General features: G+C 45.1%; 1 protein-coding gene across 2 annotated transcripts in view; it reads right to left on the bottom strand.

Annotated features, from left to right (window-relative positions):
- Nucleotides 1–763: 763 nt before the first annotated feature.
- Nucleotides 764–16,571, bottom strand: part of P4HA1 (prolyl 4-hydroxylase subunit alpha 1) — an 83,456-nt gene continuing 67,648 nt past the window's right edge. For both annotated transcript variants that reach the window (XM_004583469.4, XM_036495874.2), the window contains exons 11-15: nucleotides 13,904–13,957; nucleotides 8,060–8,125; nucleotides 3,472–3,540; nucleotides 2,990–3,086; nucleotides 764–840 (exon numbers count right to left, since the gene is read on the bottom strand). In XM_004583469.4, the coding sequence (XP_004583526.1) occupies nucleotides 770–840; nucleotides 2,990–3,086; nucleotides 3,472–3,540; nucleotides 8,060–8,125; nucleotides 13,904–13,957 (357 nt within the window). In that variant the 3' untranslated portion in view covers nucleotides 764–769. The remainder of the gene's footprint in view (nucleotides 841–2,989; nucleotides 3,087–3,471; nucleotides 3,541–8,059; nucleotides 8,126–13,903; nucleotides 13,958–16,571) is intronic.

Below are 16,571 nucleotides of genomic sequence, written 5' to 3' on the forward strand. Positions count from 1 at the left end.
CAGAAAACACATTTTTAAAAAAGGTTTAAGATCATAAATAGGTCATTGTTGTCACAACACATTTCAAAGTTTTTAAAAAACAAACATTTTGGCTTTCCAAGAAAAATTACTTTAAAAAAATCAATTCCCTCATCATTGAAAGGACTTGTACAATTTTAAGCTCCCAGTCTCCTAAGGCACGGTATTTGTTGAATCAGAAGGCCAAGGTCACCGCCCACTGCTGCAGGAGTAAGAGGCAAAGCACGGACAGCAAACCCCTGCCACAGGCGCAGCTCATTCTAGAAGAAACAAACTTGGTGAGCGTTCCTGTGAAAAAGGCCCAGTGTTATGGCAGGATGTTGTTTCAACAAGCTTTTTGGCTGAAGCAGTTTAATTCACCACATGGGCAATGGGAGAAGAGGGGGACCAGCAAAATCCAGGGTGAGGTCTGTGAGGAGGGCGGAGGGGAGGCAGCCAGCCGGGCCGGGCCGGGCTCGAGCCCTCGTTTGTCCCAGGTCTCTGCGCAGACCCCGCCCGCCGAGACGTCGGGGAACACTAACGCTGACTCTGCCGTTCCAATCCAAACTTTTTTTTAAACAAAATTGAAAATGCCTTATTTTTAACTCTGCCTATTTTATATGTACAATGTAGTGATTCACTTTGATAAGGAAAAACAAACCCCACAATGTGACTGTCCACAGATGAATCACAGCTGAGGTTCACGACTGAATCAATCATGGAGTGTTCATCAGTTGTAAAGGAGAGCAGGAGAGCGAGGGAAGCCGGTCTGTCATTCCAATTCTGACAAAGTGCAAGGTCTTCGGAACTCTTGTCCACGTTCATGCAGCCATTTATTGGATACTGTGAGAAAAAAAGATTTAACAAGTTATTTCAACAGAAGCTAAAAGCCAAAAACAGACAAAACCAAATGTTTGTGTCCTGGAGGCGTGCATACATTTGAAAGTCTGTGCCTTTCCTGAAGTTTGCAATACCCTGGTGAGGCCTGAAGTGAAACCAGCCAGAACACTGTGACCTTCAAAATAGACATCTTTTTTTTGTTGTTGTTGTTAAGATTTATTTTTATTGCAAAGTCAGATATATATAGGGAAGAAGATCTTCTGTCCATTGATTCACTCCCCAAGCAACCGCAATGGCCCGAGCTGTGCTGATCCGAAGTCAGGAGCCAGGAACCTCCTCCAGGTCTCCCATGTGGGTGCAGGGTCCCAAGGCTTTAGATGGGAAGTGGGACTGCCGGGATTAGAACTGGCGCGTTCAAGGTGAGGACTTTAGCAACTAGGCTACGGCACTAGGCCCAAAAATACAAACATCTTAATGATGAACTCAGCCTCACCAGAGGAATGTATGTGATGAACTATCATGTGCTCATTGTCTCCTTGTTTCCTAGATGCTTAAAAATATTTATTCAAAAGGTGGGGTGGCAGAGGGGGATCCTTTGTCCACCAGCTCATTCCCCAAATGGCCGCAACATCTGAGGCCAAGCTTGCATGGAAGGCAGAAACAGAACTCCACCAGCAACCCAGAGAGGTAAGAGACCCAAATAGCAACCACCATGTGCCCTTTCAGGGAGCAGGAAGTTGGACTAAATAGGGCCACAAGGGCCAGGGTTGTGGCATATGGATTAAGCTGCTACTGGCATCCCACACAAGCACAAGTTTGGGTCCCAGCTGCTCCACGTCCAATCTAGCTCTCTGCTAATGCCCCTGGGAAGGCAGTGGGAGATGGCCCAAGTGTGGTGAGCCCGTTCCCATGTGGGATACCCAGAAAAACCCCTGTTTCAGCTTGGCCTCACTCTGGCAAGTAAACCAACAGTAGGAAAATCTATCTTCTCCACTCTCTGAAACCCTTTCAAATAAACTTGCCTTTCATCTCTAAAATGCACTAAGCTCTCTTGCTGCTCCAATCCAGGTTCCCTCACCAGCTGCTGAAGACCGGACAACTCTGTCAACCCATGCCCCCACCTCGCCTCTTCTCAGTGAAGCCCACCACCTGCCAAACATGGTAACGACTTTCAACCATGATGATCAGGTATGGTCAATCTTGCTATGCCCTTACAGTAACCAGCAGACATTTGTTAATTAAGGTGTCATAGTGACAGTAAAATTATTCAACTTTTTATACTGATTGCGGTACATCCTCATCCTGCATGACCATGAAAGTGAAGACGTTCAGTCTTCTCTGAAAATTTTTCATTTGAAGTAAGAGATTGCTAGGAGGAGGAGAGAAGGGGCAGGGGCAGAGAATCTATCTGCTGGTTCACTCCCCAGATGAATGAAACAGCCGGGACTCTGGCTGAAGCCAGGAGCTTCCCTCGAGTGTTCTAAATGGGTGCAGGGCCCAAGTACTTGAGTTATCTTCCACTGCTTTCCTGGGCCTTATCAGGGAGCTGGATAAGAACTGGAGCAGCAGGGATACACATTGGTGCCCATGTGGGATATCAGTTCTTCAGATGGAATATTTGCTATGCTACCACATAGGCCACATGAGGCTGTCTTTAAAGCTGCTACTCTAGCCTTCCATGAGCCCAGGTTTGAAGATGGTGTCCCAACTTAGGCAGTCATCAACTTCAACTTACTTTTACTCATCAACACATCTCAGATTATGAACTCCTTGAAAGGAGTTTTGGTTAAGCCTCTTGTATCAGTACCAGTTCAAGTCCCAGTTACTCCACTTACAATCCAGCACCCTATTAATATGCCTGGAAATCAGGAAAAGATGACCCAAATGTGATTCCTATCACCCACAGGGGAGACCCAGATGGAAATCTTAGCTTAGGCCTGATGCAGCCACTGGGTGAACCAGCAGATGGAAGTACACTGTAGCATTAACTTTGAAATAAGCCACTCTCTGAAAACATTACGACCAAGAATGTGTCTTGCCCTGTTGAGGTCATACTAGGGTGGGCAAATGTGCGGAGGCTTTTAAGATGTTGACGAATATAGCTTCAAGAAATGAGACAAAAGTATTTTCAGAGCAAACAGCAAGCACTTACCCCATTTGTTTCCCACCAGCACCGGGCAGGCCGCATGCCGTGTACTGTAATCTCCTTCTCCGCTGGCAAACAAATTATACCAGAAAACAGCGGTGCCCTGTAGGAACATCACGTTACTCCCTGGGCCAGGAATGACAGGTAAGGACTACCTCAACGAAAGCACTACATCTGGCTCGAATGTATTTCTGAAAACACACTACTTTCACATAATTGAACAAAGTTTTTAAAGTTAACATCACAAAGCTGCCCCTGACAAGGAGTATGTGCCAAAGTCAGCAAACTGTACACTATGGAGGGGCAAACATACCTGTAACAATTTCAGAAATGAAAACTGGTCAAGTAGAAATACCTGGGGGATTGTTATCTCTAGGTACTCTTACTAGATTGTTCCACAAAGATACTAGAAATGTTGTCTAGCAATAAATAACACAGCACTTATGCTGCCTTGAAAATGTAATACAGTACTTAGAAAAACCACTTACTTTTTTGGGCCATACGCTAGCTCCTACTTCAGGAAAAACAGTGGCTCCTCCTGCGGACACATCGCTCATCTGTAAGGGACAAGGGGGCATGCTTAGCAAGTGTGAGGTGCCAGCTGAGTCAGCTGCTCTCCCGGCAGCACAGCCTTGGGGCACCCAACCACCTTCATGAGGTGGGGAGCCAGCTGCCCTGAGGCTGGCACTGCTCCCCAGCTCCTGCTTAGAGGGCGGGAGAATGACATCCAGACCAGAGAGCCAGCATCAGGCACCACTGCAGGCTGAGGACCAGTTGACTGATTCTCCCTCCGACTCTGGCAGGCAAGAGTAAGATGGTAATCCTTGGATAGTAGGAGTCCAGGGGAGGATTCCTGCAGTGAGCACGAGAGCACACATAGACCCCTGTCCCTGGAGCCCAGTGCTTGCTGGGGGAACTGCTCAACCTGCCCTGGCCTCAGGTGACCTCTGACCAAACAGGAAGGACTCTGCTGGGCCTGAACCACTGCCAGCCACAGGCAAGCTTGGCGCACAGACCTATTCAGCGCTGAGAACGAGGTAACAACCCAGTTTAGCACCAACCTTAGTGGACATGGGACTTCCCCCATCGTATCTCCCGCCCCTAGGGAGCAGGGCAAGAGAGAATAGGTCTGGGAACTCAGTGCCAGGTGATACAATCCTATAGTTCCTGGCTCTAGGTCAGCGCCAGTGGATAGAACCTGCAGGTTCACCTGTGTGGTGACTGGTCACCTGAGTGGACATGTATTGCAGCCAGCATCCCCCTGGGCTGGCAGCGTGGTGTTGCTCCTAGCAATGTGTTACACGGCCTGTGCAGGCAGTGGAGTTGGTGGCCACGAAATTAGCTACCCCACTGCTCCCCTACTCTGCACAGCATCAAATCCGTGGTGAGAGTACTGGCAACTTGAGGGAAGAAAATGAAGATTCACAAGTAATTACACAGGAGCTTGGTGCTGGTTCTCCTCACCGAGAGCACAGTGGGGCTGGACCCCCGGCACCTGACCATGAACATGGGAGAACATGATACATTTTGGGAACACTTCTCAGTAAATTTAGAGACAGACACAACTGCAGATTTTGGATAAATTTGGGCTTTGAATGCCCTCTACTGCTGGAACAGTGATGCTATGCCAACATAGGAGTCATGGCAAACGTGAACCTAGGACACCAATTAATGCTGGAACAGCCCAAGTGTCCACAAGCTGAGAGAGGCATGAGTAGACCACTTAGTAAACACAAAAGGCAGGTAATTAGAATGAACACCTCCTTCAAGGTGCAGATGTCAACAAGCACCAAAAACTGAGGGGACTGTGACCTCCTCAGATGAATAAAGTGTCCGCCCCTGACCATTTAGCAATTAGTGCCTTTAAACCTGCACAGAAATCCAAGTACTCATGTTAACGACTCAGTTGCAAGCAACAGGAACTTATTTGATATTCTAACAGAGAAAGTTAATTCAAATATTTTTAGCTGAATAAATACAATACTAACAGGTAAGCACATACCAACTGAAGCCTGCATTTAAGAAAGAACTTGGGCCCGGCATGGTAGCCTAGTGGTTAAAGTCTTTGCCTTGCACATGGTGAGATTCCATATGGGTGCAGGTTTGTATCCTGGCTGCTCTGCTTCCCATCCAGCTCCCAGCCTGTGGCCTGGGAAAGCAGAGGATGCCCCAAAGCCTTGGGATCCTATATGCACATGGGAGACCCAGAAGAAGTGTCTAGTTTCAGATTGGCTCAGCTCCAGCCATTGTGGCCACTTGTGGGGTGAACCTGCAAATGGAAGATCTTTGTCTCTCCTTCTCTCTGTAGTTCGGACTCTCCACTAAACAATAAATCTAAAAAAATTACTGCAGGGCTCGGCAGCGTGGCCTAGTGGCTAAGTTCCTCGCCTTGATCCCATATGGCCGCTGGTTCTAATCCCGGCAGCTCCACTTCCTCTCTATATCTCCTCCTCTCAGTATATCTGACTTTGTAATAAAAATAAAATAAATCTAAAAAAAAAAAAAAAATTACTGCACTTCAACAGAGAGAAACAACAGAAAAGAACAGTAAAGGCCACAGCAGAAATGAAACAGAGAAACTTAGATGACAACAGATCAATGAAATTAAAGCTGGTTCGTCAGACACAGAAAAAACTGACAAACCTCCAGTGAGAAAGACGAAGAAAAAAGGCCAACCTACTAATTGCAGAGATGTGAAGGGGACATTACAGATCAAAGTAGAGAAAAGTATCAGTGTTGTTAGCTACAGGCCAAAAAGCTCCACAACTTCAAAGAAACGGACAGATTCCTAACCCGCCAAGACCAAAACATCAAGAACTACAATACCTGAATAGACGGGAAAAGAGTTCATAGCCTACTTTTTTTTATTGGAAAGGCAGCTCTACAGAGAGAAGGAGAGACAGATCTTCCGTCTGATGATTGACTTCCCAAGTGACCGCAACAGCCAGTGCTGCGCCGATCAGGAGCCAGGAGCTCCTCCGGGTCTCCCACGCAGGTTACAGGTCCCAAACCTTTGGGCAGTCCTCAACTGCTTTCTCACGCCACAAGCAGGGAGCTGGACAGGAGGCGGGGCCACCAGGATTAAAACCAGTGCCCATATAGGATCCCGGAGCATTTAAGGCGAGGACTTTAGCCACTAGGCCACGGCGCCAGGCCCCGGGTTAATAAATCTGAAACATCACTGTAAAATGTAGGATGTAAACTGATAAAACCTCTACCGTGCGCTTACCTCCAGAAAACATAAGCCCCAAGAGCATAAATTTGTATTCTACAACCCTCAGTGCTGGTCTTCCCTGTGATGTTTCTCACTTAGGCAGAGGAGGCTAGCACAAACGCTTAGGACCCTGCTACCCCATGATGCAGACAAGGATGAGTTCCAGATCCTGGCTTCAAGCACACCCCAGTCCTGGCTGCAGGGACCATTTAGGAAATGAACCAGCAGAACAAATTCTTGCTACTTTCCAAATAAAAGTCACATATGTATGTTCCAATGTGTCTTGTCTTACATGCTCTTCAGTGGCAGGATTTATGTTCCTCCTCTTGAAGCTAGACAGATCCTGTTCATTGCCTCACTTGATACAATACAGCAGGTGTTACCAATGTAGGACTTCTGAGTGTGGACCCTAACAATGCCTTTGACTTGGAGAGTTTCAGATCTGGTCTCATAAGGTGAGGTAGCCTGGGGGACATGAATGAGTCTGCACTGCAGCCATGCCAGTGCAGGGCCAGCCTCAACCTTAACACTGACCAACAGCCAGACCTATACCCACCACAGGTCTGGAGCAGGACACGTAGTTCAATCCAGGCAACTGCACAACTGTGAGAGCGGATAATGAAACTGTCACTGTTTTAAACAATTCAGTCTTGCTATGATCAAAACTCTTCCCATATGTATGAATACTATCTAAAAATTAAGGTAATACTGCTGAAACTTTAAACTTTATGACAGCTGTTACCCTTGATAAGGCTTCCTGGGTGCTGTCATATGCTACTGCTTGACCTTGGTGCTGATTATACCAAATGTGTTCTCTTCATAAAAAACCTATGGAAGGGGGCCCAGTGTGTGGTGGCCTAGTGGCTGAAGTCCTCACATTGAATGCGCCAGGATCCCATATGGGCACCAGTTCTAATCTCAGCAGCCCTGTTTCCCATCCAGCTCCTTGCTTTTGGCCTGGGAAAGCAGTCAGGGATGGCCCAAAGCCTTGGGACCCTGCACCCATGTGGAAGACCTGGAAGAGGCTCCTGGCTTCAGATAGGCTCAGTTCCAGCCTTTGCACTCGGGGAGTGAATCACTGGACAGAAGATCTTCCTCTGTCTTTCCTCCTGACTTTGCAATGAAAATAAATAAATCTTTTTAAAAAAACTTGTGGAAGTTATGCATTAATGAATTGCACATCCTTCTATATAATAGTGTGTCATACATTTATGAAAATATGTATACATATAGAAATTGGGAGATTGCTGTGTGTGTTTATATTACAGATAAATAAATGGATAAATATTTTGGTCTATGGAATATCTCCAAAAAGTAGCACCATCCAGATTTTACTTTTCTTCATCACAGGTTTTGTGTGTATGTATAAAGTTTTATTTTTATATGTGAAGGGCAGATAGAGGGAGATAAAGAGAAAGATCTTTTATTTGTTAGTTCACTCCCCAAATGGCTGCAACAACCAGGTTGGGCCAGGTCAAACCCAGCAGCCAAGAATTTCTTCCAGGTTTTCCACATGAGCGGCACGAGCCATAAACATCTGGTCCATCTTCCACTGTTTTGTAGGCCAGTCTTAAGGAGCCAGATTGGAGGTGCAGCAGCCAGGACTTGAACTGGTGCCCGTAAAGGATGCTGGTGTGGCAGGTAAAGATTTAACAATGCCAGCTCCCTTCTTGTTTTTTGAAAAGTTTCCACAATTAACATCTACACTACCATTTGAAAAAAGTTGCAAATGCAACAAAATTCTTAACTCTTTTAACTTAGTTATAAAAACTTTAAGCTACCTACTTAAAAGAATTATGCAGAACAAACAGATCAAAATCAGTTATGCAATTAAGTCTCAAAATATAAAAACCTTAACTTACATAAAACAGCCATGTGGCAATTCTATTTCCTGTTCCCAGCTCTTTGAAAGCATCTGGTTCATCTTTCTGTGAATAAAACAGCAAATCCAATGGCATAAAATTTCTCAATATAAATTATCAAGTGGCAACTACACATCAATAGTAACATGCTAAAAAATATGCAAAAAAACAAGCCCCCAAAGTTCCTTGATAATGTCCTATGCACTGTACACACCAGGCATTCAAATGCTTACTGATTGTCGAGTCAGTTCCTACGCACTAGATACGTTTGGCAAGACCAAGGCAGGGAAACATATTTTCAAATCTCTGCTAACTACAGATTATTTAAGAAGTCAAAGACTGTAATCTTACCTTCCAGAAAAATAAGACCTGAGAGCCATTTCTTAGCTACACTCATGAAACCAACTTCCATTCATTGGGTAAAAAGATTTTGAGATTTACCTTCAACTCATGACCCTCTCAAATACTAACTCCAATTACGGCTGTCATCCTCTTAAGAGAGTCGGCTCTTTAATCAGGCTGGAAAATTCATGTTTAGCTATTTAAACCTAAATATAAAGAGCAATATAATCTTTTTGCATTTATCCTAGAAAAATGAAAAAATTCTTCACATGAAAATTTATACACATTCTTAGCTGTGAAAACAAGAACAGTAAAGTACCCTAATGTTCTTCAAAGGGTGATGGATAAATTGTTAAATCCATGGAACACTATACTGCAATAAAGAAAAATCCAATATTGCCATAAAGGAGAGGTTTTATGTGGTACTGAAAGGCATATAGAGATCTTCCATCTGCTAATTTGTCCCCTAAATGCCTGCAATAGTCAGACTGCCATGTGACTGACTGGAACCCAACGACTTAAGCCACCCTCTGCCTCCAAGTTTGCACTTTAGGAGGCTGGCTCATAATTGGAACAGCCAGGATTTGAACCAGGCTCTCAGATATGGGATACAGTATGCCAGGGGCAACCTAACTGCTATCAAATGCATTGCCCCTTTTTAATTTTCTTAAAAATGTACTGGGGGCCGGCACCATGGTATAGTGGGTGAAGCTTCCACTTGTAAAGCTGGCAACCATACAGGGGCCAGATCAAGTCCTAGTCGTTCCACTTCCAATCCAGATTCCTGCTAATGACCTTAAGCAGCAGCATAGCATGGGCCAAGTGCTTGGGTCCCTCCCACCTATGTATGGCCTTAGGCTGGTTCAGCTCCAGCTACTGTATCACCATTTGGGGAGTCAAACAGTGTTTGTAAGATCTTTCTCTCTCTCTGAAACTCTGCCTTTCAAATAAGTAATTTTTTAAGGATTTATTTTTTTTTTTATTGGAATCAGATTTATACAGAGAGAGGAGAGACAAAGATCTTATCTGCTGGTTCACTCACCAAGTAACTGCAACAGCCAAAGCTGAGCTGATCTGAAGCCAGGAGCCAGGAGCAGCTTCTAGGTCTTTTGGGTCTCCCACATGGGTGCAGTGTCTTCAACAGTTTTCCCAGGCCACAAGCAGGGAGCTGGATGGGAAGCTGGCCTGCCAGGATTAGAACTGGCACCCATATGGGATCCCGGGTGTGCAAGGCGAGGATTTTAGCCACTAGGCTACTGGGCCAGCACCATGGGGTAGTGGGTAAAGCTTCCACTTGTAAAGCTGGCAACCATACAGGGGCCAGATCAAGTCCTAGCCATTCCACTTCCAATCCAGATTAAATAAAATTTTTACGAATTTATCTGATAGACACAAGGAAAAAGCTGTCATCTATTGGTTTACTTCCCCAGATGTCTGCAACAGCCAAGGTTGAGCTAGGCAGAAGCTTAAAACCAGAAACTCATCAGGTCTTCCACACAGGTGACATGAGTCATCGTCACCTATACTCTCCAGCGTCTGCATTAGCAAGAAGCAGCATCAGGAATCAGATTCAGGCACTCCAGCGTGCGACACAGGCATCTGGCCAGCAAAGTTCAATGTCTGCCCCAGCACACATTAATGATACTACATACAGGAACTTGGATGTGGGACGGAAATTTGCCTTAGCAGTTAAAAAAACAATGCTTAAAAGGCTGGCATTGCAGTACAATGAATTAAGTCATTGCTTGCAATGCCAGCAGCCCATATGAGTACCAGGACTGGCTGGCTCTCCTTACAATCCAGCTCCCTGCTCGTGTGCTTGGGAAAGCATCCAACATTCCTGCTCATGTGCACCCTAAGAAGCAGCCACTGATAGGGGCTCCAGCACTGGGTTCCTGCCGTCCTCGTGGGAGCCCAACACTGAGCTTTGGACTCCTGGCTTTGGCATGGGTTAGCTCTGCCTGTTTCTGGCATTTGGGAAATAATTCAGCATGTGGAAGATTGTTCTGTCTCTGCCTTTAAAATAAAGTGAAAAATAATTAAAAACAAAAATACTTAGAGGCTGGCACTGTGGCACAGCAAGTTAGTCTGCTGTCTACAGTGCCAGTATCCCATATGGGCACTAATTCAACACCAGCCACTCCACTTCTGACCCAGCTCCCTACTAATGGCCTGAGAAAGCAATGGATGATACCCCACGTGCTTGGGCCCCTGTGCCCATGTGGGAGAACCTAAGGAGCTCCTGGCTTTGGCCTGACCCTGGACACTGCAGCTGTTTGGGGAACAACTTAGCAAATGGAAAATCTCTATCTCCTCTGTAACTCTGCCTTTCAAATAAATAAGATACTTTCTTTTAAAAAAAAGAGAGAACTTAGAGGCTGGCATTGTGTCACAGTAGGTTAAGCTGTTGCTTATGTTGCAACATCCTGTATCAGAATGTAGTTCAAGTCCCAGCTATTTAGCAAGGATCCACGCCCTTGCTAATGTGCCCGAGAAAGTGGCAGCAGATGCCCCACAGCCCTATACTTCTACTACCCATGTGTGGGGTCAGGATGGGGTTCCTGGTTCCTAGCTTTAACCTGACCTGGTTGCAGCTATTGAACTATCCGAGGAATAAATTAGCAGATGCATAATCTCTCTCTTTGTCTCTCCCTGAAACTGTCTTTCAAATAAAAATAAATCTTAAAAAAACACTTAGGTGTACATCAGTGGAACTATACTTAGTGAAAAAAAAAGATGCATATTTTAGGATTTCATGTATATAGCCTTGATTTGCTTAGAAGAGATTTTGGTTACAGCAGCTGGGGAGGGAGGCAGGAAGGACGGGCACAGCTGCAGAGCAGCAGGAGAGGGAGTCTGGTGCCAGGTGTCCTGTCTGCATCAGGCTGTGCCGCACAAAGCTGCACATGTGACACGACTCACACAGCCACACATGGTAACGAGTGAGCAGCTTAGCTTGAATCAGCTCTATGAACTGTGCCAGGGCCAATTCCTGGCTTTGACAGTATCCTCTAGTCTCATGGGCATCAGCATTTGTAGAAAGCCGAGTGAAGGGTACATGGGACCTATCCTCTAAGCTTTGTATTCTTCCAAATTCTTTCAGATTGATTTTTTTTATTTGAAAGGCATTTACAGAGAGAGGGTACACTACCCAAGTGGCCACAAGAGCCAGGCGTGGCCAGGCAAAAGGCAGGAGCTAAGAACCGCAGCCCAATCTTCCACATGGGCGTCAAGGGGCCACGTAGTTGGACCATCTTCCACTGCATCCCCAGGTACATGAACATGAAGCTGGACTGGAAGCAGAGCAGCTGGGACTGGAACCAGTGCTCTGGTAAGGGATGCTGGCACAGCAGGTGGAAGCCTAAAGCAGCACCACAAGGCCAGCCCGTATTTTTCAGTCTGTTCACATCTGTTTTTATTTTCCCATGTGTCAAAATGCTTTTTTATAAACTCTTCAGAGCTAATGGTCAATTAATTTGCTTAATCTGTTTTTAATCCATCTCTTAATTTTTAATTCAGACTAGATTTTAAATTTTTACAATTCCTTTTTTTCTGCCTACTACTAGCTATGCTTATTTGTTAAATTTCCAAATCATTTGGAGAAGTTTCTTTTGTTTCTTCTTTTCACTTTTTAATATGAGCAGTTACTACATATTTTGTATCTGAGAATTCTATCTAAAATCCTGGGGATGTCTGAATCTATTCATCACTTTGGTCTCACTGATCAGTTCCAGGTGCATACTGCAGCGCAACACACTAAGCTGCTGCTTGGGATGCCTGTCTTACATCAGAGTGCCTGGTTCCAGTCCCAGGTCCTCATCGATTCCCATCCAGTGTCCTGCTAAGGTGCCCAGGAGGTGGCAGAGAGAGAGCCATGCGCTCAGGTTCATAATACCTGGGTGGGAAATCGAGATGGAATCCCTGGCTCCTGGCTCCGGCCTGACTGCTGGAGGTATTTGGGCAGTAAATCAGAGAAAGAAGATCCATCTCTCTTTCCTAGTCTCTCCTTTCCCACCCCCTGGCTCTGTCACTCTGCCTTTCAAATAAAAATAACACCTAAATAAAAAAAGGAGGGTTCCTTTTTAGCTGCAGTGATAGAACGAGGCTGCTTATCTCCAGAGAAAATATCGGTTTCTGCCAGCTATCAAGGAACACTAGCCAACTGAGAAACTTTCATTTTTCCTCTTCCCCAGTAGGAAAAAGTCAAACAGATTTATGGGAGGGCAGGTCTGTGCAATAAAATGTCCAGAGCAGCCACAGCCAGGCAGGATGGAGACCGACAGCATTTCCCACGGCTCCTCTTCCACAGACTCTTCCGCTGATGCTCTGGCTACAAGTAGACTCCACCTGCTCACACTCGGGCTTCTGCAGCCCCACTGTGCAGCTCCTCTCACAGAGCTGCTCACCCATGGCTGAGGCCTCGGCTTTTGGCTCCCTTTTTGTTATCCAATTTTAGCTCCAGGTTTTCTTTCTTTCTTTTTTCACTTTAGCTTTAGAAATATCTTTGATGTTCTTAAGGATCACCAATACATTCCAAAGCATCTAAAATGTTTTTACTGGGTATCTATGTTGCTTTCTAAAAGGCTTCATTAGAAGATCTATTCTGGGCCTGGCAGCGTGGCCTAGCGGCTAAAGTCCTCACCTTGAACGCACTGGGATCCCATGTGGGCGCCAGTTCTGATCCCGGCAGCTCCACTTCCCTTCCAGCTCCCTGCTTGTGGCCTGGGAAAGCAGTTGAGGACGGCCCAAAGCCTTGGGACCCTGCACCCGTGTGGGAGACCCGGAAGAGTTTCCTGGTTCATGGCTTCGGATCAGTGCAGCACCAGCCGTTGCGGCTCACTTGGGGAGTGAATCATCGGACGGAAGATCTTCTTCTCTGTCTCTCCTCCTCTCTGTATATCTGACCTTGTAATAAAAATAAATCTTAAAAAAAAAAAATCTATTCTACCACATTTCCAACGAATTGCAATAGGCCCTGAATGTTCAATTTAAAAATAAACACACTGACCAAGATTTTCCCCTTAACAAAATTCTACTCAGGCCCCTCTGAACTCTCAACTAGGTCCTGACTTCTGGACTTCCATGATTGTATCTACATTGTCAAACTTTAACAAGAGTCCTGCAAAGTTAGTTTAGCCAAAAATTGCCACACCTCCCACATCTAACTCCTTCAATATAATTGCTTCCTCATCCTCTATTGTCCCTTAGGGAATGTCTGATCATCTCATGCTGACTTCATCAAGAATCTCACGGCTGGATTAGGCATAATCCAAACTTACCATGTATAGTCCCATCTCTCCTTGGTAATTTTCCTTAGTATATCCCGAGTTGAGCTTTCTCTCACACTGTAAAACCCACTGAGAGGTCCCGACACCTACAACAGCTCTCCCTTGAATACAGGCTGCTATCTCCAACAAGTGCTTCATCAGCAGTGTTTTCTTTAAACACAGTGAGTATACTTCAGCAGATTTCTTACATTTTTCTATTTTTGCTTTAACTTACCCGTGCAAAGTCAAAGTGCGGTTCATACTGTCCTCCAACTCCGTAATTTGCTACCTGAAGGAAAGAAAAGCATAAATGAAGAAGCATCAAGAGAACTACTGTTCCTATGTCACAGTTAAGTCTGTACAAAAAAGCAAAGTGTTTAAGCAACGGGAGGGCCAGTATTGTGCTGCAGCCAGGTAAGCCACTGTCTGCAATGCCAGAGTGCTGCTTGGAGAACACAGCTTCTGCTAGGACACCAGGGAGGGCAGCAGACGGTGACCCAGAGCTTAGGCTCCTTGCCACGCAAGTGAGAGCCAAGCTGTTGGTTTCAGCCTGTCCAGTCACACCACTGTGGTCATCTAGGAAGGGAAACAGCAAATCAAGATCTGTCTCTCCCTGTCATTTTGCCTTTCAAATAAACATCTTACAATTATATTTTCGAACAATAAATCAGAATTATCAAAAAAGCTTAGTGTGCTCTTTTAGAATCTAAGTTAACACATTTTTAATTTATATAAACGAAGGTTTATTTATTTGAAAGGAAGAATTACAGATAGATCTTCATTTATGGATTACTCCACAAATGACCACAATAGCTGAGGCAGGGCCAGGCTCAAGCCAGGAGCTTCATCGGTTTCCCACACGGGGGCAGGTACCCAAGACCTCAGGCCATCGCCTGCTGCTTTCCCAGGCACATTGTCAGGGAACTAGATCAGAAATGAAGCAGCTACGACTCAAACTAGCATCCATGTGGAGCTGGCGCTGGCAGGCTCAGCTGCTGCCTCCAGTGCCCCAGCACCAACCCCACTCAGTGTGCTCTTCTTCAAATGTTTGGGGGACATTTTTTACCTAACTTTAAATAAAAATTTTGATATTTCTACTGTTTATTTTCACTACATATTTTCCACTGGAATTTAAAATATTCCTCCCAAATGCTGGTGAATTTTCAATATATGTTAGTTTCAAAATCCTCTTCTTTTCCCGCTAATGAAAATTGGCGAAAAAATTCACATCAGCTTAATTATTGTTGGTGAAAGACTTGTTAGGGTCAGTTTGCTATGGGCATGTCCCCATGCGAGACGGGGTGGGGGAGGGGACAAACCAACCCAGAAAAGAAAGGGGAACACTTGGTCAGAACTTAAGTTCCAGGGCCCGGCGACGTGGCCTAGCGGCTAAAGTCCTCGTCTTGAACGCCCCGGGAACCGGTTCTAATCCCGGCAGCTCCACTTCCCATCCAGCTCCCTGCTTGTGGCCTGGGAAAGCAGTTGAGGATGGCCCAAAGCCTTGGGACCCTGCACCCGCGTGGGAGACCCGGAAGAGGTTCCTGGTTCCCTGTTTCGGATCAGCGCAGCTCTAGCTGTTGTGGTCACTTCGGGAGTGAATCATCAGATGGAAGAAATTCCTCTCTGTCTCTCCTCCTCTCTGTATATCTGACTTTGTAATAAAATAAATAAATCTTAAAAAAAAAAAAAAAGAACTTAAGTTCCAGATCTCAGTAACATGTTACGGCTCTTGGTACAATGTCAGTGTTCCTATTTGTAAAATGAGAATGCATCCTTCCTCAATCTGTTCCCTTTATCACAAGATGACAAAATGAAGCAACAATGTATCTAGGAGAACTCAGCTTACAACATGGGAGGACGGTGTTGCACACGGCCCAAGTCAGTCATTACAAGTACTCTGGATAGTTCACATTTTATATTATAGACAGTGTTGGATAAGATTAGTATATAAAAATGTATTAATTGGCCTCAAAGCCCTTGTGAAGATCAGGGAAGAAAAAGACAAATTTTTTGCAAGGTTTTTATTTGATTTATTTGAAAGTCAGGTGCAGAGAGAGACATCCTGAGATCTTCCTTCTGCTGACACACACCCCAGATGGTCACAATGGCCATGGCAGGACCAGGCCAAAGCCAATACCTTCACTTGGGTCTCTAATGTGGATGCCATTGGCCCAAATACTTGAGCTACCTTCCACTGATTTTCCCAGGACATTAACAGGAAGCTGGGATCAGAAGTGGAAAAACTGGGAAAACAAACTGGTGCCCATGTTGGATGCCAGTGTCAAAGGCAGCAGCATTATCTGCAACACCACACCACTAGCCCCACGAGCTTTCAAAAATCATCAGGTAAATACCATGGACGTTGTAGATTACTACACAATAAAGACAACATAATTAAGGAAATTTAAAAACAGGCAGTTCTGCAGTTCTGTTCTGTACTCTTATAATATGTACAAATCGTAGTTACCATGAGATATTAACTATGAGGAACTGCATGAAGCATACACTTTTCTATTTCTTCAGTCCACAACTAAGCACCATGACCAGTGGCCAACAACATCCCCTCCTGCAGTCAGCCGGCCACTGTCAGCGTCTCAGCTCATGCGCAGTTGTGCTGCCTCCTTAACTCCCAGTGATAAGCCTTGGATCAATCCACTTCAGATCTCTCACAGACACTTCACAACATTAAACCACAGATGATGACCATCCGCAAAGCACAATGAAGAGGCTCAAAGTTACATAAAAGGAAAAGTTTTGCTTAAACTACTCTTGTGTTTAGGAAGAAATAATCTCAATATACTTTAATCTCAATATTTTTAACTCCCAAGATAAGTTTCATATAACTGTCAGGACAATTCAGTTGGCAGAATGGTCTTCAGCAGCTATCCCAATAGTGAAGATGA

Source organism: Ochotona princeps, chromosome 13 (genome assembly GCF_030435755.1).
Source record: "Ochotona princeps isolate mOchPri1 chromosome 13, mOchPri1.hap1, whole genome shotgun sequence".
NCBI lineage: Eukaryota > Metazoa > Chordata > Mammalia > Lagomorpha > Ochotonidae > Ochotona > Ochotona princeps.